Below are 24,905 nucleotides of genomic sequence, written 5' to 3'. Positions count from 1 at the left end.
GTGCAGTCTGATATGTTTTTCAGAGTTCAGGCAAATGATAACTTCTATACAAAGTCAACCATTTATTTGATTTCAATTACACTGTCATTTTTAGAATGTTATAAAATAAAAATGACTGATACTTTCAGTGTATATTTTAAAATATTTTAAAAAACTTTTTATGAAATTAATCTGATGCACTACAGCGAATGAAAGAACAAATATCTTCCTGTGCATACCAGAGGTAACAAAAAAAAAAAAAAGGAAAATTTGGACAGGTGTTTCTTACACTCTTCACAAGAGATCTTAGAAATGTAGCCAAAGCTGTGACTGTGAACATCAACCAGCTCTTTCTTTACTGGAGGCGTGGCAGCTGCTAAAACAACAAGTGGAAACCAAGGGTCCATAAGGAAACCCAGCCCCAAACATCTTCCAGGCCTACTTATTACTCCTTGGTGAGCTTCCAAGCCCCGTTATTCTAGTATTAGCAGTGTAGCTGGACTATTTGCTGCAGTGCTTCCACTGTTAGATACAAAAGACTCCTTTGACGACAGGGCAAGTTATAGCTTCTCTGGCCAAAAATAACTTAAAATGTAGCATAAGTGCCAATTATACTACATTGTGTGACTGTTCCCTGACTCTACACACCCATATCTTTGAATGACATGAAACAGAAATTCCAGACTGCTGTTATAATGGGGCTGCCATTGACTCCAATATGGGGAATGAACACATTGAATAACACTCTACTCTACAGTGCATCCAATGACCTTTACCACAAACTCTGTGATTTTGCTTCCTCCTGTACTATGTAACAGAGGGGGGTATACTTTCCCATGACAGTAACACAGGGATTACAAAAACTGCAACAAACCAGTAGGCTTGTCAGGTTCATCATCATGTGTAATAAGATGAAGGCCTAAAACAAAAGCCCATGCAGTGCAGGCCTGGTTTGAGGCCTGAGGCCTAGCTAACAATGGACAATATTTGGCTAACATAAAGCAAAGCTAAGCTGTGAGCAAGAGGCAGGCCCCTACTCACAGAACTTGGCATGAACAGGCCTGAGAGTGGAAAACACTAATTGGTAATAGGCCCAGATATAGAACAGTAATTGGTAATGGTTATAAGTTGAAAGCACATAGTACCACGAGCTCATTAGAAAAGAACTTGGTACCCAGTCCCCACAGATTCAGGAAAGTGTCTAAAATGACAGCATGATGGTTAGAGATGATCTAATCAACCCACAAGGTACAGGATGATGGGTGGTATCTAAGTAGTGTCAGAGGGTGGTAATCTGACATCAGAGGGTGGCAACCTGACATGTCAGGAGTGATGTATAATTTGTTTGTACCTGTATATAAAGTGGTGTCTGGGAGGGACAGTCTTTGTCCAGCAAGGGGGCAGTGGGAGTTTCCTACTGGTTGAGCTGAGGCCATTGTTACAAATATATACATGTAGTGATTCAGTAGAGTCTACTGACAACTCTGCCTGTACTTCACTTAACAATAAACCTAGCTGGCCACCTTCGAGCCTTATCTTATTTGTGGTCTTTGGGGGGCTCTCTTGGGTACTGCTGAGTAAGCCAATACAGCCCACATCACTGAACACACATGCAAGCAGCCTTCTGGTTATCATCATTGATGGAGCCTGTGAGTAGTGGGGGTACTTGCTGGGCTGTGGTGACCTCTGCTGTCTGGAGCAAGACCCAGCAGGGAAAACCTTATTATGCAAAGGTGACTCCATACCGGTTGAACCAGCCAACCCACCATGGGGAGAAACAAAGGGAGGTGGAATGCTGCCCTGGCTGGGGGCAGGGCTTGGACAGGGGAGTTAGTTCCTGGCTGGAAAGCAGGGAAGAAGGAACTGGGGAGGGGGCTGGGATCCCCCCCCCATCTCAAGGGGGCACTGAGGCCTCTTAGCCCCAGTTCCTGTAACCAGATTACATCTGTGCTATGCTGTATCCTGGAGGAGCAATAAACCACCCTCAATTCTACTGGCTGGCAGAGTCTGTTTGTGCCATTTCGGAGTGCAGGAGACGGGGGACCCCCAACGCGCCGTCAGCCGGAACCCATCAGGACAATCCCACCAAACTGTCACCACCATGTACTTGTCAGCATTCTATTAGTAGAGCCCTGCACAGATACAAAATTTGTATCCACATCCACATCCGTATCCAAAAAAAATGAGTAGCAGATATTTGAATTGACATCTGTGGAGGTGGATACCCACAGCTATAAAGTGGATATGTGCGGATTTGAGGTGCTCTATTAATTATTTCCAGGACAAAACTGAAGAAAAAAATGGGACAGTGATTGAGTAAGGAGAATGTTTTTAACTTGGGCTCTTACTCGAAGATGAGAAATAAAAATTTCACCTTTTAATGTACTTCTGAGTTGCTGCTAGTGATTGCTAATTTACAGAGCAAGCCTACACATTCAGGGATCATCTAAAATCCCCAGCTATTAAAAAAACAACAACAACACACACACACACACACACACACACACACACACACCACCACAAGGCTGTCAAAAATCTATATTCAACTGGCCAGATCCTCAGCTGGTGGAAGTCTCTTAATGGAGCCTTACCAAAGATGGTGCAAAGATGGGCAGGGAGGAGCTCTCTGTGCCTTTACTGTCCTCCACACCCCTGCAGCTACCAGAACTCCAGTGCAGAATCAGCTGTGTGTGAAGTTACATGATTTCCCTCAAATTAAATTACCTTACTTGTTAGTGTTCTGCAACTTGGTGAACTAGCGTGAACATTGGGGGCATTCCCTCACCTCTGGTGTCATGTAGGGATGTGAACGGGCAACCAGTTAACCGGACACCCACTAAGCATCACCCTTAATGCACCTCCTCCCCCACTCACCCTCATTTAATCAGTTGACTAGTTAAACTTAATGTTTAACTGGTTCACTAATTAACTGGTATTTTACATCTCTAGTGTCAGTCAGCAGATGACCAATCAGAGGCAAGATTTAGCATCAAACTTCTCATTCCAGACACTGTCTCTAAAACGCCCAATTACTTCTAAAGGTTAGCCTAAACTACACTCTCTAAAGGGAATGTCCTACCTCCTTTTTTTCTGTGCTGCTGCTGTCATGAGCACATTGACCAGATCTGAATCTGGTAGGGGACCTCTGAAAAGAGGTGAGGACACTTTGTTCAGATCTGCATCTGAACAAGGCTCAGGAACTGTTTCATGGCTGGATGTTTCAACATGTCAACCCTGCAGCAAAGAACTGGAAGGAGCTCCTGGATAGAGCGCCTTCTGTGTAGAGAGCCTGTGCTGTCTTCCATGGCTCCTGTGGCTGATGCCTGAAGATGGCACCTCAGTCTGAGGCAGTTGTTGCCTTCTTTATGAAGGCTGGGGAACCTGGAAGCATAGCCTGAAAGGGTGATCCAAATCTTGTCTCCTTTCTCTGCCTGACATCTGCCAATCAGCTTTCCAACATAAATCATTGACAAATGAAGAGAGGTGTAAAGACTCAGGCTTCAATCCTGCAACTTACTGCAAAGACATACCCCTGAGTCCATGTGGATTCCCACGGAAATCAAAATGGGGCTCCAGCCCAGGTGTAATGGTCCTCCCATATGTTGTAATTTGCAGGATCAAGTTTTTAGCACCTTTGGCTGTTCCTATTACATTCAACTTGCTCTCAGTATGAAAGCTACCTCAACCAGTCTCTGCTTGGCCTGACTTACGCTGTTGGCAGTAAACGTTATCAAGTACCCAGAGGCTGTGTCTAGACTGGCAAGTTTTTCCGCAAAATCATCTGATTTTGCGGGAAAACTTGCTAGCTGTCTACACTGGCTGCTTAAATTTCCGGAAAAGCACTGACGATCTCATGTAAGATTGTCAGTGCTTTTCCGGAAATACTATGCTGCTTCCATTTGGGCAAAAGTCTTTTTCCGAAAGACTTTTGTGCAAAAGGGCCAGTGTAACTAATCAGCGAAAATGGCGATCGGGGCTTTTTTGCGGAAAACCACGTCTAGATTGGCCACGGACTCTTTTCCGCAAAAAGTGCTTTTGCGGAAAAGCATCCTGCCAATCTAGACGTGCTTTTCCGAAAATGCTTTTAACGGAAAACTTTTCCGTTAAAAGCATTTTTGGAAAATCATGCCAGTGTAGACGTAGCCAGAGAGTACAGATTCTCGAGATTAACACAGTTACCTCAACTTCGTGTTTTCACATTTAAAATCCAGTATTACGCTTCTAAAGTCCTATTTCTTAATCAGGAGTAGCAAAAGACTAAATAAGAATTTTAATGCATGTAAATAATGTAGATGAAAAGTGCAGTTAGGGAATTTATTTGCTCTTTTTTTAATGGGCCTATCACCATGATCCCTGGACCTGTTACAGAGTAAATATACCTAACGTTAAACTACATACAAAAAACAGAACAAACTGTGCCAGTCCTATACTACCCAAAACAATCAGTTCAAGCAATGGCCCAACAAAAACATGCTTTACTAAAATGACACATCTTGCACCATCCTCTAGTAGTCAGGAATCTCAGTTGTAAGGACCATAAGAAATACATTCTATAGCTAGGGACTCCCCACTGAAAACACCCAGCCGCCAAGTCTCCATGACTGGACTTCTATAAAATATGCATCAGCAAATAAAGCAGTCACAGAAATGCACAGGGAGAGATGATCCCCAAATGACCAAGAATCAAACTAAGGTGAGTTTTACACACTTGAGCCAATGTGATGAATTGCCCCAAGAGAAGATGGGCACCCAATGTGGTTCACTGAGCACATGGGTGATATGTTCCCACCAACCCCTAGCACTATAATAAGTTGACCAGCACATTCTTCACTTGTTAAAACTTATAGGTCATCTAAATCTAGCACAGTACAGATAATTAGAGCATGATGTCTAGCAATATCGAACAACGTCTTAACTAGCCACAGAGTTTTAAAAAGTAGAAGTCGCCACTGCTGTTACCTTGAAATCTAAAAGGAGATGGAGATCCAAAAGTACCCCAAGACAGTTAACATTTTTAGGAAAGAGTGGGCACGTTACACCTACAAGTGCTACAGTCATAATCTTTATCATACTATCATCATGTTGAGTATTATACACATATTAAGTAATAAATGGCTGGGGCGGATGCAATTAGACCTGTCTGTTGGTTCAATTCAGATAATAAAATCAAAACTGGGACATGTATTGCCATCTGGAAGCAAATTTAAGCGGTTATTTTGTTGCCAGGTCTCTAGTGTCCTCTAGTGGTCAAGTATCTAAACACATTTTTTAATCAGTTCCTCATCCAAGTACAGTACTTACACGAAAGCTCATCATCTAATAAACCATCTTGTTAGTCTTTAAAGTGCTACATTGTCCTGCATTTTGCTTCGGCTACCCCAGACTAACACGGCTACATCTCTATCAGTACTTACATAGTGCTGCAACGCTTTATTATCTTATGGAACATTTTCAGTTACTGAGGAAACTTTTTATAAGACTAGGGCCTGTAACTTCCAAATCCCTCATAAGATTAATGGTCTTAAATCTTTTAGCTGTTAGTACAGCAATTTCCTTCATTAACTGGGGGCAATCATTTTATTAAGCATCCTTTGAAAACTACACACTTTACTCCTCCTAACAATCTATGGTTCAGAGGTGACATATTCAAAACCAATATTCAGAGCCATATTACTACAAAAAAAAATCTCAAAGAATTATGCACACCGAAGGCCTTGTCGTGAGATTTAAAAGGATTATTAGTGGTTCCTTAAAATAGACCATATCTAATTGATTCAATGTGAGTAGTAATCCCACCGCAATAATTTTTTTCACTAGATCTGAGTAAAGCTTCCAATAGTCCCATACTCTCATCACTATTAGTGATCAGTTGCTTTATAATTGTGGTTAAGATTTTCTAGAATAAGGTGCCATTGAAACAATACTTTAAAATAGTTTTCCTTTAAAACAGCACATACTAGAAAAGCTTTTCTTGAAAATCATACTGATAACCGTTCAATGGCTATTTTTCTGTTAATTCCTTTCTCCAACTTTTCTGAAAACTAATATTCTCCTTAATGTTCCTATTGATCAAGTATGCAAAATTAAATTTTTAGTTCCAAGCTTTCCTGCTGCCAGGGATTTTAAAAAATTAAATATAGGATCTGATTCCCATTTAGACCACTTTAGAAGTTCAAAGAGGCCTTTAAGTGGGTGTATATGGCCAAAAAGTTCTATTTACTAATTTTATGATAAACACCATGTCCAAATTTATAAATATTAGCAGAATGATAGATTTGAACATGGGATTTGAGAGTGGCTTAAGTGGTGCATAGATGATTTGTGCTGGTTTTATGCCTAGAACTTTGTACAGATGCAAAATTTGTATCCATATCCACAAAAATGAGCTGCAGATATCTGCATCTACATCTGCAGCTATCCGCATCCACATCCATGGATGTGGATATCCATGGATGTAAAGTGGATATCCACAGATTTGCAGGGTTCTAGACACAGAATTTGTATCCGTATCTGCAAAAATGAACAACAGATATTCACATCCGCGGATGCGGACACCTGCAGATATAAAGTGGATCTTCACAGACTTGCAGGGATCTACTTATGCTCAGGAGTGAATTTGACCATTTCAATACGACTATCCTTTTCCCAGTGATCAGTGATTTCTTGTATTCTTATTTTGTCCCTTCTTTTATATGATTCATTGTACCATTAGATTTAAAGATTCCATCTTATTTTTCTCTTTCTTTGCTTGATTCTGGTCTGTAGATTCAGTGTCTCCTCTTTAGTCCCTACTATAGTAGATTCAATGGTGCAGACTCTCTCATCCTAGTCTTCCAAGAGGGGGATTATGAGGGGAGGAAAGGTGGTCTTTTTTTTTTTTAAATAGTTAGTATTTTGGAGTGACTATCGGCTATGCCTGCCTTGATATCTGTTAGTCAATCGTTCATATTGACTTCTGTAACAGAAAGGGTTGGTTCCTGAATTCAATCTTGTCTCCATCAGTTTGTCAAGACAAATACTTCCAAGAACTCAGACTATTGTTTCATTCTGCATAATAGTTTTAGAGGTTTCATTCTTTATTACTAGTAGCCACTAGATTATTTCACATGATTTTTACATTTGGATGATAATCTTGGAACGTGATACAGGTGTATTCTGCAGCTGCCAAATCTAAACTGAGAATATAAACTGCCATAAATGGCAAAAATTTTCCCACCCCACATCTACCTCTTACTGCAGTTTTTGGACACATGAAAATATAATTATATAAGCAAGAAGGAACTGAGGTAAATAAAATATACTATGAATTGTGAGGTTTCTAGTTATCCGCCTGAAACCTCTACCTAAACTGAATCCATTATTACAGCAGACCCTGGGTAAAACTAATCCACACGCTTCGTAATTCACACTGAAAAATGGTGGTCTCTCTCTTCTTCTCAGACAAGATTTCATGGTTGGTGTCCCCTAATGAGGTCTGAATTTTGTATAGCATGTTTACTACGAAACTTCAAATAATTAAAACTAAATTTTCTGTTCAAATCAGTCAGGTTGTACTATAATTTAAACTTGCAGTTTTATTGTGCCAACCAGTACAAGATAGAAAGTGATAAGAACCACTATTTTTTCAGTTAAACTTAAGTGTTAAACCTATATATGTACCACTGTGACATTTCACTATACTGTTGCCACCGGCCCTCTTAAAGCAGTGCAAAACTAAATGACTCTTTATACCCTAAAACATGAGGTTGCATGAGATCACATTTCAGGATTTGTAGCATGACATGGACTTTGGCATGCATACAAAACTCTACTGAAGTCAGTGGGGCTCCCCGTGAATGCAACAGCCCCCCCCCCCCACATTCTATATGTTGCAGGATAGGAACCCCAATGTTTACTTTTACAAATCACCCACTTCCTTTTTTATTTTTAAGAGGCAGTGGCTTTTCACACATATGGACACTAGTCTACTGTCTTCCCAGGTTGGAACAAATGCCACCATAAAGGCAGATTTGTGATCTATTGTACACAGCTATAGAGACAAAAGAAGCACAAACAGTGATAATTAGATCAAATGGCAAGGTACAGGCAAGGAACTTCAATATGAAAGCTCATTGGGATATGTTCTAGGATACTACAGCTTTATTTCACATTTTAAAGGTCAGATAAAGAATAACTTCAATATATAGGGGTTAAGCAAAGGATCAATTTACAGCATTTTTTCCTGCGGGTAAGGGGGCGAGGGAACAGAGATTACTCTAATCTCATATCACTGACCCAGAACATGTTGCTAGGCAGGTGGCTGGGGATTGCGTCAAAACCCTTTCATGGATAAATCTCTAAAGAGTTTGCACTAAATGTCACTATGGATGCTAGTGAAGTATAAGGAAAATCATCAACAGTAAACAGAGTTTAGCCTTCTTGAAGAATCTACAAGAAACTATACTGAATTATGAATTTGAATTTGACAGCGCAAGTAATCACATTACTGAAAAGGAGTTAGTTTGCTGGTTAGTTTTCTACCCTGCTTTTCATTAGACCTAGCCATTCCATATTACAAAAACTCACACATGATGGTATCCCTTGAGTATAATACTGAAATGGCTTTCTTAATGCTTTCAATCATGTCAAATACACAGCCCCAAAGGTAAGAATGTACTTTATGAATAAAAGACAAACATGAAGGACAGAATCGAGGGGCATGGATACCTTTTAAGGACCTGGAGTGAGTTTACCTTATGCTATTACTTCAACGTTATAGATTGATAGGGGGAGTACAAAATAAATTAAAAAAAGACTGAAGACAGACTCAGAGAGAAACACAAACTAATTTACACAAAAATGTTGCCATGCTGAAATATGTGTGAAGTGATTTTGCATTTGGGGCTGTGCTGTGGTGAATGCTCTTTGGAGAAAAGTGCAAGTTTCAGACCAGTAAAGGACATAGAATCATAGAATAATAGGACTGGAAGGGACCTCGAGAGGTCATCGAGTCCAGCCCCCCGCCCTCAAGGCAGGACCAAGCTTCGTCTACACCATGCCTGACAGATGTCTATCTAACCTGTTCTTAAATATCTCCAGAGAGGGAGATTCCACCACCTCCCTTGGCAATTTATTCCAATATTTGACCACCCTGACAGTTAGGAATTTTTTGATCTAATTATCACTGTTTGTGCTTCTTTTGTCTTTATAGCTGTGTTCACATCCTTGAGCAGTATTTCACAACACAAACACAGAATGATTTCAAAATATATTCTTCCACCTTGCTAATTAAAAGAAACTGATTTTTTTCATTAAAGGGGGTGGGGGGAGGAGAACTGCCACAAGAGGAGAAAAACGTGAGATATTTTGTGAATAACATCTCTGTTATAAGAATCTAGACAACAGAACAACTGTATTAAGAAAAGGTTATAGAAAATAATAAAATGGAGAGAAAAGAACTATGGATGAATTGTGTCCATCTCAGGCTTAAAAATGACAGAAACACTACACTTTTAAAGAGCTGGAGGATTGAGAAGCAACCACACAGATAGACTGAACTATTTAATTATTTGCATTGTTATTATTATTTTTATTACACTTATGCCTAAAGTCCAAACTATATTCTGGGCTCCATTATGGAATGTTTCATACAAACACATAGTAAGATACAGTTCTGCCCCCAAACTGCTTACAATGGAAAATTTAGATGTAGGAAAACTTTTTTGGGTCAGGGGCCACTGACCCACAGAAAAATCAGTTGGGGACTGCACAGAAGAAAAAAAAAACCCTCAAAGACGTGGCCCCAGACTGAGGAAAAGAAACTCTTCACATTCCCCTCACACACCAGAATTCAGATGGGGGGGGGGGGACCTAGAATCAGGGGCCAGATCTAGACAAGCTGAGGGCTGCGTCTGGCCTCCGGGCCTTAGGTTCTCCACTCCTGATCTAAATGAGTAAGACAGACAAAGGGTAGAAGAAAAGCAGCATTATTATCCTTGTTTTCTTCTTGCACCCCTTCTATAGCATGGAGGAGGTCTGCCCAGGCAAACAGAGAGTAGATATAGTTAATGGGTTCACACAAGTGGGTTTGTACACAGAGTGAATTCACAAGTGCCAAACAACCTGTAGGAAGGCAGGCACTAGTTTCTTTGAAGAATTATTGGGCCAAAGGCTTTCTTACTCTGCTTTATTATGCAATTATTTTCCAGCGAGGTCTTCTTACCAGACTTTGCTCAGTTGATCAGAATTTGGCCAAATAATTTAAAAAAAACTAAAAACAGCAAGGTAGTCTCAGAGGCAACGTGGAAGTCATAAAAAGTTATTCTGCTCCTGGTAAAATTTGTAGCAACTTGACATGAGTACTGGGACTGTCAACTTTCTACTTGCAAAAAACCAAATACCCTTGTCCCACCCCACCTCTGAAGCCCCACCTCCACTCACTCCATCCCCCCCATCTCACTCATTTTCACTGTGCTGGCTCAGAAGGCTGACATGTGGGAGGAGGGGAGGGTTTTGACTGGGGGTGTATCTCTGGGATAAGGAAGTGAGAAGTTCAGAGCGCGGAGCAGGACAGGGAGCTCTAGGCTGAGGCAATGGGTTGTGATTTGAGAGGGGGTGAGGGCTCTGGAGAGGAGCCAGAGATGAGGGGATTGGGATGCAGGTGCTGAAGAGTTCAGATGATGGGAGGGGGCTCCGAGCTGAGGCAGAGGGCAGAGGTGTGGGTGGCAGAAAGGGCTCTTGGCTGGCAGTGTGGGACAGAAATTAGGATGTGGGAGGGGGCTCTGGGCTAGAGAAGGGAGGGGGTGAGGGCTCAACCGGGAGTGCAGGCTATGATGTGGGACTAGGGACAAGGGATTTTGAGTGAAGAAGGGTTCCAAGCTGGGGCTGAGGAGATCAAAGCGTAGGATGGGGCTCTGGGCTGAGGCAGGGAGTTGGGGTGTAGACTCTGAGATGGGGATAGAGATGGAGGATTTGGGGCATAGGAGGATGCTCCAGGCTGGAACTGATGGGTTCAGAGGGAAGGAAGGGGATCAGGGTTGGGGCAGAGGGTTGGGGTCTGGGCTTGGGAGGGGGTCAGGAAGGCAGGCTCTGGGCAGCAGTTACCTCAGGCACTGCTCCTGCAGTTCCCATTGTCGGGGAACTGTGGCTAATGGGAGCTGCAGGGGTGGCAACTGCGAATGGGACAGCTAACAGAGCTGCCTGGCCATGCCATGTGTAGGATCTGGACGAGGGACATGCTGACTCTTTCCTACGAGCCACACAGCATGAAGGTTAGCCAGGAGGAGTCTGCCAGCCCTGCTGTGTGGCAGTGTCAACCAAATTGTCAATTATCCGGTCACTGGTGCTGACTAGAGCTGCCAGAATCCCTCTTTGACCAAGTATTTCAGTCAAAAAACAGACACCAAGTCACCACAGAAACAAGCAAATAAATGCACACACAGGAGAAACATCAAATCTGGAAAATATATGACTGCTATGCAAACACTCAATTTAATTAGGTGGAAATAAGGCCACCTATCTTACAAAAAAATAAATAAATTTATGACAAATTAGACTATGCACTGTTGCCATAGCTGTGGGGGTTCTAGGATATTTGAGACACAAGATGGGTGAGGCAGTTTCTTTGTCCAGTACACGATATCATAACTTTACCCATCTTGTGTCTTTAATAAACATAGCTGTCATGAGTCAACAACTCGGATCATCAAGACAACTGGAAGATGTGAAGAGGAGATATGTAGGTGATTTAATACAAAAATACTATGAATTGAGAAAATGGATTCCACTCCTTCAACTGCTTTGGATAAAGACGATGACAGCATATTACCTTGCTTTGCGAATGTACAGTTGGGGACAATGTTGGTGCCTGTGACACACATACAATGTAAAGTCCACATCAATGATTGAACCTGGAACACTCATCATCTGCTCAAAAAATGTTCCCAAGCCTGGACCTAAAAATGACAAAAACATGTCGAAAACTCAAGTAATTTCCCCAAGAGATTTCTTAACACATTAGTAGAACTATTTAAGTGACATGTGGTTTCAAATTTAGGTCATGATACTGAGCTATAATCTACTGCCGTGGCAGATCAGGGCCATAAACTGTTAGCTATTATGCAATATTAAGTAATATAGCGGACTACCACTGGTTGTTTTAAGATTAAAATAGTATTAAATAAACTCTTACCTAAATCCACATGACTTGGTATGAAAAGAAGAATAAAGTGCACTGCTGGTACTGCATTAAAAACTGTTCTGGACAAACAATATTATTTTAGTTAGTCTCAGTAATTACATACATCAAATTTTGCAACAAGACTCGTAATAAAAGAAACTTTATTCTTCTCTCATAAATGTTCATGGGTAAAAAATTAAAACGTAATTTATCAGAGAAGACTATATGAAAATTATCAAGGTATTTTCAGGTTTTTTTAAATCCCATTTCTGTCTTTAATCTCCTAACCCTTTGATTTAATATAGCTTTCTTTTTATATAATTTCCCCAGTGGTGAAAAATTAAAGATGCTAGAACTCTTCTGGCATATCTATGAGCTGGCATCTGAATGAGCTGGCTGGATGAGTTACTCCATAACTGTAAAACTGAAGCAACGTCACCAAATGCAATTTACTCGATTTATGTAGGGATCCTGTGAGCTGAACCACACCAACTTATGCCGCACTTGTTTGTCTGAATTGAGCTAGCCCTATGATGTACTGTATTAATTGTACTGTATAGTCTGTACCTAACAAACATTTCAAAGGATAACTTGCAGACAATGATTTTCCAGAAATATCTAAAGCTTTTAGGCTTCCTTTCCAACTGTGCACTGTGAACCGTCTTTTCCCTCCACTCAGAAAATCAATGTGTGTCAGTGACTGACATTTATAGAAAGAATAACAGCAAAAAGATATAGCAAGAGATTACACTGTTAGGGAGATATATGCAGAACTGTACGAGTCTAGCACTGAAATTGAGAATGTATTCCAGGGTACACATAATTGTGTCATGTCATGTCACATGCTAAAATTGTTAAGAATTTTTTAACATTTACCTTTACACTTTGTTATACAGTATTAACATGTACTAATTCAACATAGTCTACAAATGACAGTTAGTAGGAAACTGTACATGCTTCACTACTCTTCTACTTACACATCAACTCACCTAATGATTTCTTGGGCACATCCAACTACATATTCCTCATTTGCCACAAAAAGATGCATAAACAGTGTATTCAGAGGCTATGATAAAAAGAAATAAATGAATTCAATAAGTCCATGCATGTAGTGTTTTTTTTAATTAAAATGTTAATATTCAAATTGAATTATAGATTCTGCCTGTACGTACTCATGTGAGTAACTCAACAAACATAAGTAGCTCCATTGACTTTAATGGGACTAATTGAATGGGTAAATTTATTCATGTGCTTAAGTGTTTGCAGGAGTGAGGTCTTAATGTTCAGATTTGTGAGTCTTTTTCTACGCAGCAAATTTTTAAAAAACCCGGAGAACTTGGCTTTTATACTCAAGTTTAAAAATACAATTATAAAATTTAAAGCACCAGAGCTTCATTTTTAATTTAACAAGATTTGATTGAAAAAGGTTTGTAATTTCTTTATATACAGAGAAATATCATACATTTCTAAAACTGTTATTCTGTAAAATGAATAGCAAAAGCATTGCTACCATATGAAGGAGTTGTACAAATTAGCTGAATAATTCACATGTGGCTCAGCTATTCAATACATAATGCAACCATCCCAATTTCATTCCAATAAAGCCTTTACATTACCTTATCATGTACTATCTACATGCGTATCTACCTCTCCATCCAGAATACAGGAAGCTCACAGAGCTAACCTCACAAATGTCAGCTATAGGTAAACTGCTCAGCAATTTTGTCCTTTCATACTTATTTCAAATGGTGACACAATTAAAGCCTTGCTTAGAGAAACAGACCATTCATTTCAATATTTCTTTTCTTTCTTCTTTGCCTTTTAGCTATGGAGATTTTCCTTGATCCTCTCAATATTTTAATCCTTAACTAAAGTCAAAATGCCATATTCAATCCTGGTTTTGATTAGGGATGTTAACATAGATATCCCTGTCAAGTTTCAATTTAGGCAATTTCCCCATGTAAATGCCTCTGAAAATTTAATTGGATGTATCACTCTTTATTTGCTTACTTTAAATTATTTTAGTGTTGCAGTGCTCTGAAAGTTAAGCGTATGCTTAACTTCAGCTTTCATTTGAAGTCAACAGGGATACTTGTGTGGCTATAGTGAAATATATATTCTGGATCAGGACCATAAAGCACTTTTTAAGCGATATAGCCTCAGTTCAAAAAAATCCTCTTAAAAAAAGGGGGGTGGGCAGTCTTCTGAATATTGTCAAAAAAGCAGAGCAGGTGTGGGAGCAACAACATCTTGCATGTTTAAGCCGTCTCTTTTCCATCTTTTCTCTATACACATTTCTGCCAGCTGTCTATCAAGGTTCAGTTACAGCTTTGTGATGATATTGGAAAGCAAGAATCATGAGACTGGCTTAATGATAATACATTTTGGATTCTCTATTTGGGTTTTGAACCTTTAGATTTCAATTTTTTCAGCATTTCTCCACAATCAAAAAGGTCTGGAAATTGACTTTTCTGAAAAAAAGGAAAGTGGAGCTTTCGCATAATGACTTGATTCCAGGACCTAGGGCTTTCAGAAAAATGCCAAATATAGTGACTCAATAAAAATCTTGGAGTGCACAACACCATAAACATGTACAGTGGTCTACAATGAGAGGTGACTTATCAAATCTAATCTGTTATAATTTTTTAATGTTGAGAATGTTTAGGACCCCAAGAGTATGTCTAAACTACATGGCTCCGTCGATGGAGCCATGTAGATTTGTTTGTTCGGCAAAGGGAAATGAAGCCACGATTTAAATAATCGCGGCTTCATTTAAATTTAAATGAATGCTGCGCTGAGCCGACAAACAGCTGATCAGCTGTTTGTCGGCTCAGCGCAGCAGCCATTTAAATTTAAATGAAGCTGCGATTATTTAATATGCGGTTTCATTTCCCTTTGCCGATCAGCCTAATCTACATGGCTCCATCGATGGAGCCATGTAGTTTAGACACACCCCAAATGATGTGCTTTCAGTGAGTCAGAATATGTGTGTAAAAAACTTATTAGACAATTTAGTCAAACAACAAAGAAATCAAAATACAGGACTATGTAGCACTTTAAAGACTAACAAGATGGTTTATTAGATGATGAGCTTTCGTGGGCCAGACTCACTTCCTCAGATCAAATACAGGCAGTCCCCGGGTTACGTACAAGATAGGGACTGTAGGTTTGTTCTTAAGTTGAATTTGTATGTAAGTCAGAACTGGTACATATTTTGGGGGGGGACGGGGAGCTGGAGTTAGGTGGAAAAGACCCTGATTCTCATAAAACTTCCTTATTTTAAGAAAAACACATACGGTTTTGATATGAAGGTTTTTTTGGCTGATATTTTAATTAAAAATTGATCATAAGTTTCAGTGTTTCATGCTATATCCAAATCTTCCTTTTGGGGTACCTGAAAGATCCCAGTTATTCATTTAATAGTCAGAATCTTTGTTTTTTATAACTAAAAAAAGTTTATTCAATGCATATTACTGTTCCAAATAGAATTTGCTACAGATGATTCAGTGAAATGGGTATTAAGTGTAATCAATAGTCATTGGAGAGCACAGTGAAATATTGATACAATCAAAGCTGTTGTTGTATTCTGCTGAGCAGAAAATGGAAATCCCTTCCTGTGAAGTGTGTGTGTGAGTTTATCCACAGGATTAATTTTAAAGAAAAATTCTGTGTTGGGAACAGGAGTTTAGCCACAGGTGGGTCCTCATTGTCCACTCACCCATTTTGCAACCAGACCCATCCCCTCGGGGCTTATCCTTGCTGGAGCGGTGCAGGGTGTGGGGTTGGGGCTTATCCCCTCTTCCCTTCTGTCCTGCTCCTCCCCATTCTTGCCCACCCACACCACTGGGTAATTTTTCAGCTTCACCTCTGCCAGGCTGGAAGGGACTTGTTAATTTCACATGACGCTAACAAGATACTTGCAGCTTTAGTGCTGAAGAGGGAAAGAGCTGTTGCTCCCAAGGTGGGGACTGTAACACAATGGGTCTCACTGCCTGCTGCTCCTGCTGTTCCCTAGGAAATTAATTTTTCCGCTCTGGAGTGCCCCCTTTTGGCTGGTGTCTTGTTCCCCCCAGCAGACCCGCGTCCTCCGCGGCGAGAAAAGCCGCTCCGTGTCTCCCTAGTCTGCTGGGGAGGGAGGGGGCACTAGCTCCGCATCTCCCTGGTCTGCTGGGGGGAAGCGCCCCCCGTGCTGCCGGAGGCGGTGACAATGGGGGAGGCACCGCGCACTAGCTTCGCCCCCCCCACCCGTTTGTAACTAGGGATCCGACGAAACTACACTGTCTCCTTAAAAGCCTCCCCACAGCTACTCGGGAACAAATCCACACAGAAACACCTTCTGACCCCCTTTTCATATGTGTTCATTTTTTTTTAAACTGTATCCTTTGGTATATATGGTTGTGACTATTTTCTTCCACTATTTTATCTGAGGAAGAGGGTCTGGCCCACGAAAGCTCATCATCTAATAAACCATCTTGTTAGTCTTTAAAGTGCTACATAGTCTGGTATTTTGCTTCAGCTACACCAGACTAATACGGCTACATTTCTATTACTATTCAACAAAGAAATCAGATTGAATGGGAAAAAAAACAAATCTCCAGGAAAAAGGAACCCCATTCTCTACAATGATCTCCCCAAATCTCAGGGAATAGCAATATATAAGAAGAGCAATGCATCTATTTTACTCTAACTGGTTTCTCTTCTGTATTGTACCACACACTCAATACATACAGTATTCAAAAGAAACAAAATAAAAACCACGTTGAAATTTCTGAAGTGAAAACACATCTGAAAAATACTTACTGTGCATTTTTCGTTACTGTAGTTTTCATGTAAAAATGATTCCCAATCAGCTTGATCAACTATATTCCAATTTGGATAGTCCAGAAATGCAGCATGGGCAATAACCTCATTCTTCTCATTGCTGAGTGTCACTGCAAGGTTAGCTTTTTCTCTGTGAAAACCATTTCAATTTGTAAAAGTTAAAGAAGATTCTGAAAGTGATTTTAGTCTCCAAATTAACAACTGTTCAACAGCCTCACGAGGGAACCACGTTAGAGGATGGGGAAAGGGTCACTGATACTCATTATACAACATTTCTTCCCACTAAATCCATCTTCTTGGTGGGTGCAAGGGAGTTTTAACAATCACATTTACAAAAGTGACTTCTGATTTGGGGTCCTCTGATTTTAGATGCCCAACTTCACAGAATCAAAGAAATGTAAGTCTGGGAAAGACCTGAAGAGGTCATGTAGCCCTCCCTCCCACGCTGAGGCAGGATTAAATATACCTAGACGAGGGGAGGGCAAAGGAGCCTCTGTGGGCCAGATCCAGCCTGCCAAGCTAGTGGATCTGGCCCACGGCTGCCCTGCCACTCCCCCCACCCCCCAGGCCAATCAAGACCTGGGGAAGGTGAGCATACGAAGTCTTCTCCCCCACCCGGGACACACGGCATCAGAAGGAGCCACCGGCTATTTTAAAACAGCCGGTGTTTCTCTCTAGCCATCATGCGCCCCTGGAAGGGCAAGGAGAGAGAGATTTTGGGAACTCCTCCCACCTCCAGGCCCAGCTGACGAATCCCTGGGGGGGAGGGAAGACTTCAAGTGTTCCCCCACCCCCAGGCCAATCAGGGTCTGGGGGGAGGAGAGCACAAGAAGTCTCCTGGCCCTGCCCCTTCCAGAGCAGCCCAGGGTCACTTCAGAAATTTATGAAGTTGCCCCTTTTAAAAAATTATTGCCCACCCTGGCCTAGACCATACATTTGAGCCATATCGGAAACAGTTTCCATAGGTACAATTGCAGCTCCCCATTGGCTTCAGATAGAGTTGTAGGTTCACATGTCTGAAATCAAGTCCAAAGATCTCAAACTTGCCACAGAAATTGAGACACCCAAAGTCAATGGTCACTTTTGAAAATGTACATAATAAAGCAGTGTGTCTGATTACTGGGTATTTACTAACTGCTCTATTAGCTTATACATGAGTCAACTACAGTATATGTTCTGTTACCCCGCATTTTGGGAGAACAGGGGTGGTGCCAGTTAACTGAATATTCTAGTTAACTGAGAGTCATACTTTACCAATAGAAAACCAATTTTCAAATAATTAAAATACAATAAAATGAATAAAGTATAAAATAGTTCATGAATACTCACTAATTCAGCAGAAGTAAGGTTAGGGTTTGTTAAGCACTTAGGTGTAGACAGGTAAAGTTTTCTATACAGTAGATTACCTAATGACACCACATATCACTATAAGCAGTGACACTATTGCAGAAAAAAGCAAACATGATTCTAGGATGCATTAATAGGAGTGTGTGAGCAAGACACGAGAAGCAATTCTTCTGCTCTACTCTGCACTGATGAGGCCTCAATTGGAGTATTGTGTCCAGTTCTGGGCACCACATTTCAAGAAAGATGCGGAGAAATTGGAAAGGGTCCAGAGAAGAGCAAGAAAAATTATTAAAGATACAGGCAGTCCCCGGGTTACGTACAAGATAGGGACTGTAGGTTTGTTCTTAAGTTGAATTTGTATGTAAGTCGGAACTGGTACATATTGTAGGGAAAATTCTAGCCAAACATTCTCCAGAGCTCAGTTTTATTCTCCCACACCTCACTTCCCTCAGTCCTTTATTCTCAAGCTGAGGTGTCTGCTGAGAAAAGCCGTTCCGTGTCTCCCTGGTCTGCTGGGGGGGAAGCAGCTAGTGCAGGGTTGCCTCACCCCATTTGTAAGTAGGGATCTGAAGTAAGTCGGATCCATGTAACCCGGGGACTGCCTGTATAGGAAACATGACCTATGAGGGAAGACTGAAAGAATTAGGCTTGTTTAGTTAGGAAAAGAGAAGACTGAGCAGGGACACGATAGCAGTTTTCAAGTACTTAAAATGGTGGTACAAAGAGGAGGGGAATAAATTGTTCTCCTTGACCTTTCATGACAAGAAAATAAGCAATGGGCTTAAATTAAAGCAAGGGAGGATTAGGTTGGACATTAGGAAAAACTTCCTGCCTGTCAGGGTGGTTAAACACTGGAATAAATTGCCAAGGGAGGTTGTAAAATCTCCATAACTGGAAATATTTAAGAGCAGGTTAGACAGACATCTATTAGGGATAATCTAGATGGTGCTAGACTAGATTTGACCTCTTGAGATCCCTTCCAGTTCTAGTGTTCTATGACTCTACACACATAGTTAAATTCTATTCTATTCCATGGAGTGACACTATCATTTCCTTGAAAGGAAAATCTTCCAACTATCTGTTCTGGTCAAAGAAAACTATAATCATATTTTCAAAATAGGAAAGGCATTAAAGGGGAAAACCAGAAACCCCAATATCCTGCCAAAGGGAAAGAGGAAGACTTCCACATTCCAGTTGTAATGAACTCTTTAATCAAAAGTGAGAGGGAAAATAATCCATGTTTTTAAGACTGGAAAAAGGAATACTATAACAGTGCAAATGGCAAACATGATCATCTCATCTGAAGAAGTGGACTGTGCCCACAAAAGCTCATGATACTATACATATATTTTTGTTAGTCTCCAAGGTGCCACAGGACTACTCATTTGTTTTAAGTTGTTTTTAAAGTTACAGACTAACATGACTACCCCTCTGAAATCATTATGCCTGTATATTGTAGGTAATAAACTACAGTATACAATTCTTTAGCAATAGCACTACATTTAGCTGTACACTGTATGTTAAAGTCACAAAATTAATATACAGCATAATCATAATTAAAATTGAAATTTTTCTACATTTTTCATTCTATTCTTCAAGTTATCCCATCAATTAAGATCAGCAGCTCTTGTTCTTCATCTTCAAGTACCCTTGTCAAGTGCAACTTCCAAGCTGACACTAAACTTCTTCATGTCTTCCTTTAGCATCTTGAACTACCTTTCTCTAGGGATACTTCTACACTTGCACTTGATCGAGAAAGCCTTGTCTTTCATGGGTGCTTAACTTTGCCCTTTGAATGACAAAGTTTTGATATGGCAAGTTAAAGTGTGAACAGGATAGAAGTACTTCGTTGGCAAAAGTGCCAACAAACAGCATTCACATAAGCTAGCTTTTAGCGACAAGGCTGTGTCAACACTGTTTTGTTGCTAAAAGCTACATAGTGTAATACCTTTAGTTTTCCTCATGGTCTTTGTCCTTAACTACTAGTTCTTACGCTGTCTGGGCAACGTAGCCCACATCTCATCATCTCACATAACTCCCTTGGTTTTTCCACAATGGCTACTACCTGAACTATGACTCATACTGATTCACTGTGTAACAAACATTTTCATTGTAGCCAATGTCCATCTAAGCATTATTATTTCAGCAGTGTGAAGTGGCTGTTCTCTCTCCCTCACTGGCAAGCATCCCAGAGCCCATACCCCCAGCCAGAGTCCTTACCCTCTGCATCCCAACTCTCTGCCCCAGTCCTGAGCACCCTCCCACATTCCAAAACCCCTTTGCCTCCACACCATCTATGTGCAGAATAAATTCTGTTATGTGCATCTCCACATTGGTGCACATAAAATTAATTCCACACGGACATACAAATTAGAGGGATCACTACTGCCCATGAGCCCCCATGTCCAGGGGTTACTACAGGTAGAAGAGAGTTTCAGATTCCAAGCTCCTTGATTCCATATTCCTTTTAATCCAGGGGCACTCCTGACCAGTCTCAGAAGGGTCTCCCCAGGTCTAGTTGAATTGCTCAAGGACAATACCCTCCACCACCTCCATCCCAATATGCCTTGAGGGATTAGCCAGGGCTAGAAATAATCATTGAGATGTTGGGCAACTGCCTGAGGCTAGTCCCCCAGCAAGTACTTTTCCCTCTGGAAGCCCTGGCGGTATGTCTCTGGGAAACATCAGAACAGTTCAAGATGGTCACCTTGACCTTATAGTAAGCTTGGGCATTCACGAGATCTAGTACCTTACAGACTGCCTGGGCTGACCTTATTAGACAGGGGGCCAAGAGGATGGCCCAGTCATCTAGTGGCCATGCTGTCACAATGGCCATATATTCAAATGTCAACAAGAAAGCTTCAGGGTCATTCCCTGGGCCCATTTTCATCACCTTGACAAGGACTCCTGGCCCCGGGATCCCTCTAGAAGACCCTGGCCCCAGTCTAGCAGCAGTCTCTGGGGGTTGTAGGAGCACTACAAACTGGTGGATCAGATATTGTTGCTGTTGAGTGGTTGGCTCTTGTGGGAGTATTGCAGCTGAACTGATTATTGCTGGCCTTGGGAGGCCAGCTGTTGTAGTATTTGATTCTGTTGCTGCTACAGCTTTGTTGCTTATCACTATTGACTCTCCACCACCCACTTCAGCAGCTTCTCACATACATGGAGTCCTTTTTTATTTTCTCCCTCACTTCTCTGCCAGCCTCCTTTATGTCCATCAACAGGACCGAGCCATCCTGCCCGCATTCTCCATTAGTTGTGAGTGGAGCAAACTTCCCTCTCTAGTTGCAAGAAGCTTCGGTGGCAGCCCCACCTTTCAGTATGGGGGGGTAGTGAAATTTAACTTTCAAGCCAGCTGGTTCTGACTAGGGATGCTAGATTGCATTAAATTTTAGCAGTTACATGACTATTCAATAGTCCCTGGCAGTGGGACCAGCAGCCAGTGAGCTCCTGGTCCCATCCCCAGAGAGACCCCACCAACCCTGCGCTGCTGCCTCTCTATCAGAGGCAGCAGCGTGGGGTGTCAGGTAGTTCTCCCACAAACTGGCTCCCACCTGCCACCCCATGCCTCTGATTTAAGAATGATTAGCCACACAGTGTCTTGTAAGATGGACATGTTAGTCATGAATATCACTGTGTGATGAATGCACAGATTGTATATCGAATTATAGGGTGTGCTGGAAATATGTTCTTATAATATGGTTTGGTGCCAGTGAGTAAACAAGCCTACCCTGACTGCCCAATTTAGTTACAGACAGAGGACAACGAAAGCACATTTACATATAAGGAAAACAAAGCAATCAAGCTAACAAACATCAGAGGATATATCTTGGTATTCACACTGGGGCCAACTCCAGAGTGTGAACTGCCAGGATATCTTCCTGGATGCAAAGACTTTGGAAAATATAAAGGGAGAAAAAGGAATTCTAGCTATCCATCACTTAGGGAACAAAGAAGACAGCACTCTCTGATTCTGTGAATACTGGATCCTCTTGCTGTTAGGACTAGTGATGCTGGAGGGCTAGTGATGCTGGTAATTTGATGCAAGTGAGAAAGCTGTTTACTTTTTACTGTAACTGGAAACTAGAAAGTATGTTTTAGTTTGTTTTGCCTGTAACTTTGTATCTTAGTTGTGCTAAGTATCACTTAAATCGATGTTCTGTATTAATAAACATATTCTTACTTATATTTTGAATTACCTCTGCGTGACTATCTTGAAATAAAGTAAGAGTAACAGAGTACTGACATAAACCTCTCTGGTGAGCCTGAGAACTTGGCTCACTGATTGTTACCTGCAAGACAAGGTTAAGACTGGCAGAGTCTGGAGGCATTTGCTGGCGAGGAGGACAGATAGGTGTGGCAGGGAGCTGACGCACAGCCTAATTTTCAGCAAAGCTCATTTGCTTAGGCAGAGATGTAACACAGTGACTTATAATTCTGGGTATGTTTAGGAGAATGTCACTTTTGATCCTAAAATGTTGCTACTTACAAAAGATAGATGACATTAATCCTTCCAAAAGTTTGCTCAGTAAAATATCGCATGAGACTGATAATACCAGAAACATCATGTGATTCTGTTCTTCTGGTAGTGACCATTTCTGTATTTCCTCTTGCAGACTTTATTGCAGTCATTTTATACACTGTAGCAAATATAAAGAAAACGATGCTGTTATCTAATGTGAATGGCTTCTGCAATGACTTCAACCTTAAAGTTAGTCATTCTAGATGGGATTTCAGAGACAAATGGAAGTTAGGCAGTTAAAGCCTCATGAAAAAATCAATCGGATTTAAGTGCCTAACTCTCACGAGCCCCTTCAAAAACACCAGGCTCAAATTGGATGTAGTAAAATGCTTAACACCTAAAATATTACTGTACAGTCAGGGAATTTTTTAAGTGGTCTACCACTCCATTAAACAGTTAGTAGGCATTTATATTGTGCTCATCATCATAGTAATATCTGTCCATTTCAACCTATTTGTTCAAAAACATTTTTTAAAATCAACAACAATATTTACACAACAGGAGCAGTGGAAGGCTTTACAGGATAGCTTTAACTCAGATAATATAAATAATGTGAATATAAATCTCTTTTGCAGTTTGATATGCAATGTGTTTGTAGTGTCCTTACCTATTTGATGATTTGCATACTTAACAGTTTCATAACATATGTGATATTACTTCAGTTCAACTGTCATTAACCAACAAAAAACTTGGTTAGCTTTTCATTCTGTTGCCACCTAATTTTTTAAAGTTGGCATGTGTACATACCAAGTAATATCAGAATTTTAGAAAACCCTTAAGCTTTAAAGGCATGCAAATGAACAGTTCAAATAGCATCAGAGTGCATAACTCATATGCGGGAATACAACACTGCCCATTCAAAAAATACCAACCTTAACTGTGCTCCTGATCCCCATCCAAATGCTAATTATAGACAAGAAAAGCTATAATACACATCCACCCTACAGTCATAGCTCCAACCAGTATCAGCTACAACCCCTGATAAACCAATATCACCCCAATTATAGCTCACACCCCCAATATAATATGGGTCAGAGATACCAACATATAATTTTATCTTCCCTATGTAGAATAGATACGAGCCCACCACAATTTCCCATTATGATCAAGAGGCCATATGCTCTCATATAGAATCCTAGGTCCCAGTCCTATAAGGTTTTATTTGCAGATCTCTGTACTTGCACTGAGACTAGTTTGTTTTATTGGAATTTCATTAATGTGGTTTTATGGGAAGAACTGCAGCAGCAGTGAAAAAAGCCTCTATATAAAACTATATTGTCTCTATATAAAACCATGGTATGCCCACATCTTGAATACTGCATACAGATGTGGTCCATCTAGCTCAGTATCCTGTCTGCTGACAGTGGCCAATACCACGTGCCTCAGAGGAAGGGAATCACAACAAGTTTTTCTTCATTCAGCGCACAATCTGTGGAACTCCTTGCCAGAGGATGTGGTGAAGGCTAGAACTTTAACAAGTTTAAAAAAAGAGCTAGACAGATTAATGGTGGTTAAGTCCATCAATGGCTATTAGCCAGGATGGGTAGGAATGGTGTCCCTAGCCTCTGTTTGTCTGGAAGTGGGAGACAGGAGAGGGATCACGTGAGGATTACCTGTTGTGATCCCTCCCTCTGGGGCATCTGGTATTGGCCACTGCCGGCAGACAGGATACTGGGCTAGATGGAACCCATCTGTACACAGTATTCAAGATGTGGGCATACCATGGTTTTATATACAGGCAGTCCCCGAGTTACGTGGATCCGACTTATGTCGGATCCGCAGTTACGAACGGGGCCCTCCCTCTCCCTGGTCTCCAGCAGACCAGGGAGAGGAAGAAAAGCGGCGGAACACGCGGGCAGCGGACAGCCCAGACGCGTCTGGGCTGTCAGCTGCCCGCGTGCTCCGCGGCTTTGCTCTGCTTTGCTCCCCGTCCCCCTGGTCTGCAGACCAGGGGGACGGGGAGCAAAGCAGAGCAAAGTCGCGGAGCCTGGGGTTCTTAAGTTGAATCTGTATGTAAGTCAGAACTGGCTCCAGATTCAGCCGCTGTTGAAACTGATCAGTTTCAGCAGCGGCTGAATC

The 24,905-nt window shown here is 41.2% G+C and overlaps 1 protein-coding gene across 3 annotated transcripts in view; it reads right to left on the bottom strand.

Annotated features, from left to right (window-relative positions):
* Positions 1-24,905, bottom strand: part of CFAP61 (cilia and flagella associated protein 61) — a 200,056-nt gene that overhangs the window by 173,516 nt on the left and 1,635 nt on the right. For all 3 annotated transcript variants that reach the window (XM_075925782.2, XM_075925780.2, XM_075925781.2), the window contains exons 2-6: positions 22,794-22,944; positions 16,937-17,087; positions 13,126-13,202; positions 12,149-12,216; positions 11,786-11,912 (exon numbers count right to left, since the gene is read on the bottom strand). In XM_075925782.2, the coding sequence (XP_075781897.2) occupies positions 11,786-11,912; positions 12,149-12,216; positions 13,126-13,202; positions 16,937-17,087; positions 22,794-22,936 (566 nt within the window). In that variant the 5' untranslated portion in view covers positions 22,937-22,944. The remainder of the gene's footprint in view (positions 1-11,785; positions 11,913-12,148; positions 12,217-13,125; positions 13,203-16,936; positions 17,088-22,793; positions 22,945-24,905) is intronic.

The sequence above is a fragment of the Pelodiscus sinensis genome, chromosome 3 (assembly GCF_052426305.1).
Source record: "Pelodiscus sinensis isolate ZL-2025 chromosome 3, ASM5242630v1, whole genome shotgun sequence".
NCBI lineage: Eukaryota > Metazoa > Chordata > Testudines > Trionychidae > Pelodiscus > Pelodiscus sinensis.
This window is presented reverse-complemented; position numbering and strand designations above follow the sequence as displayed.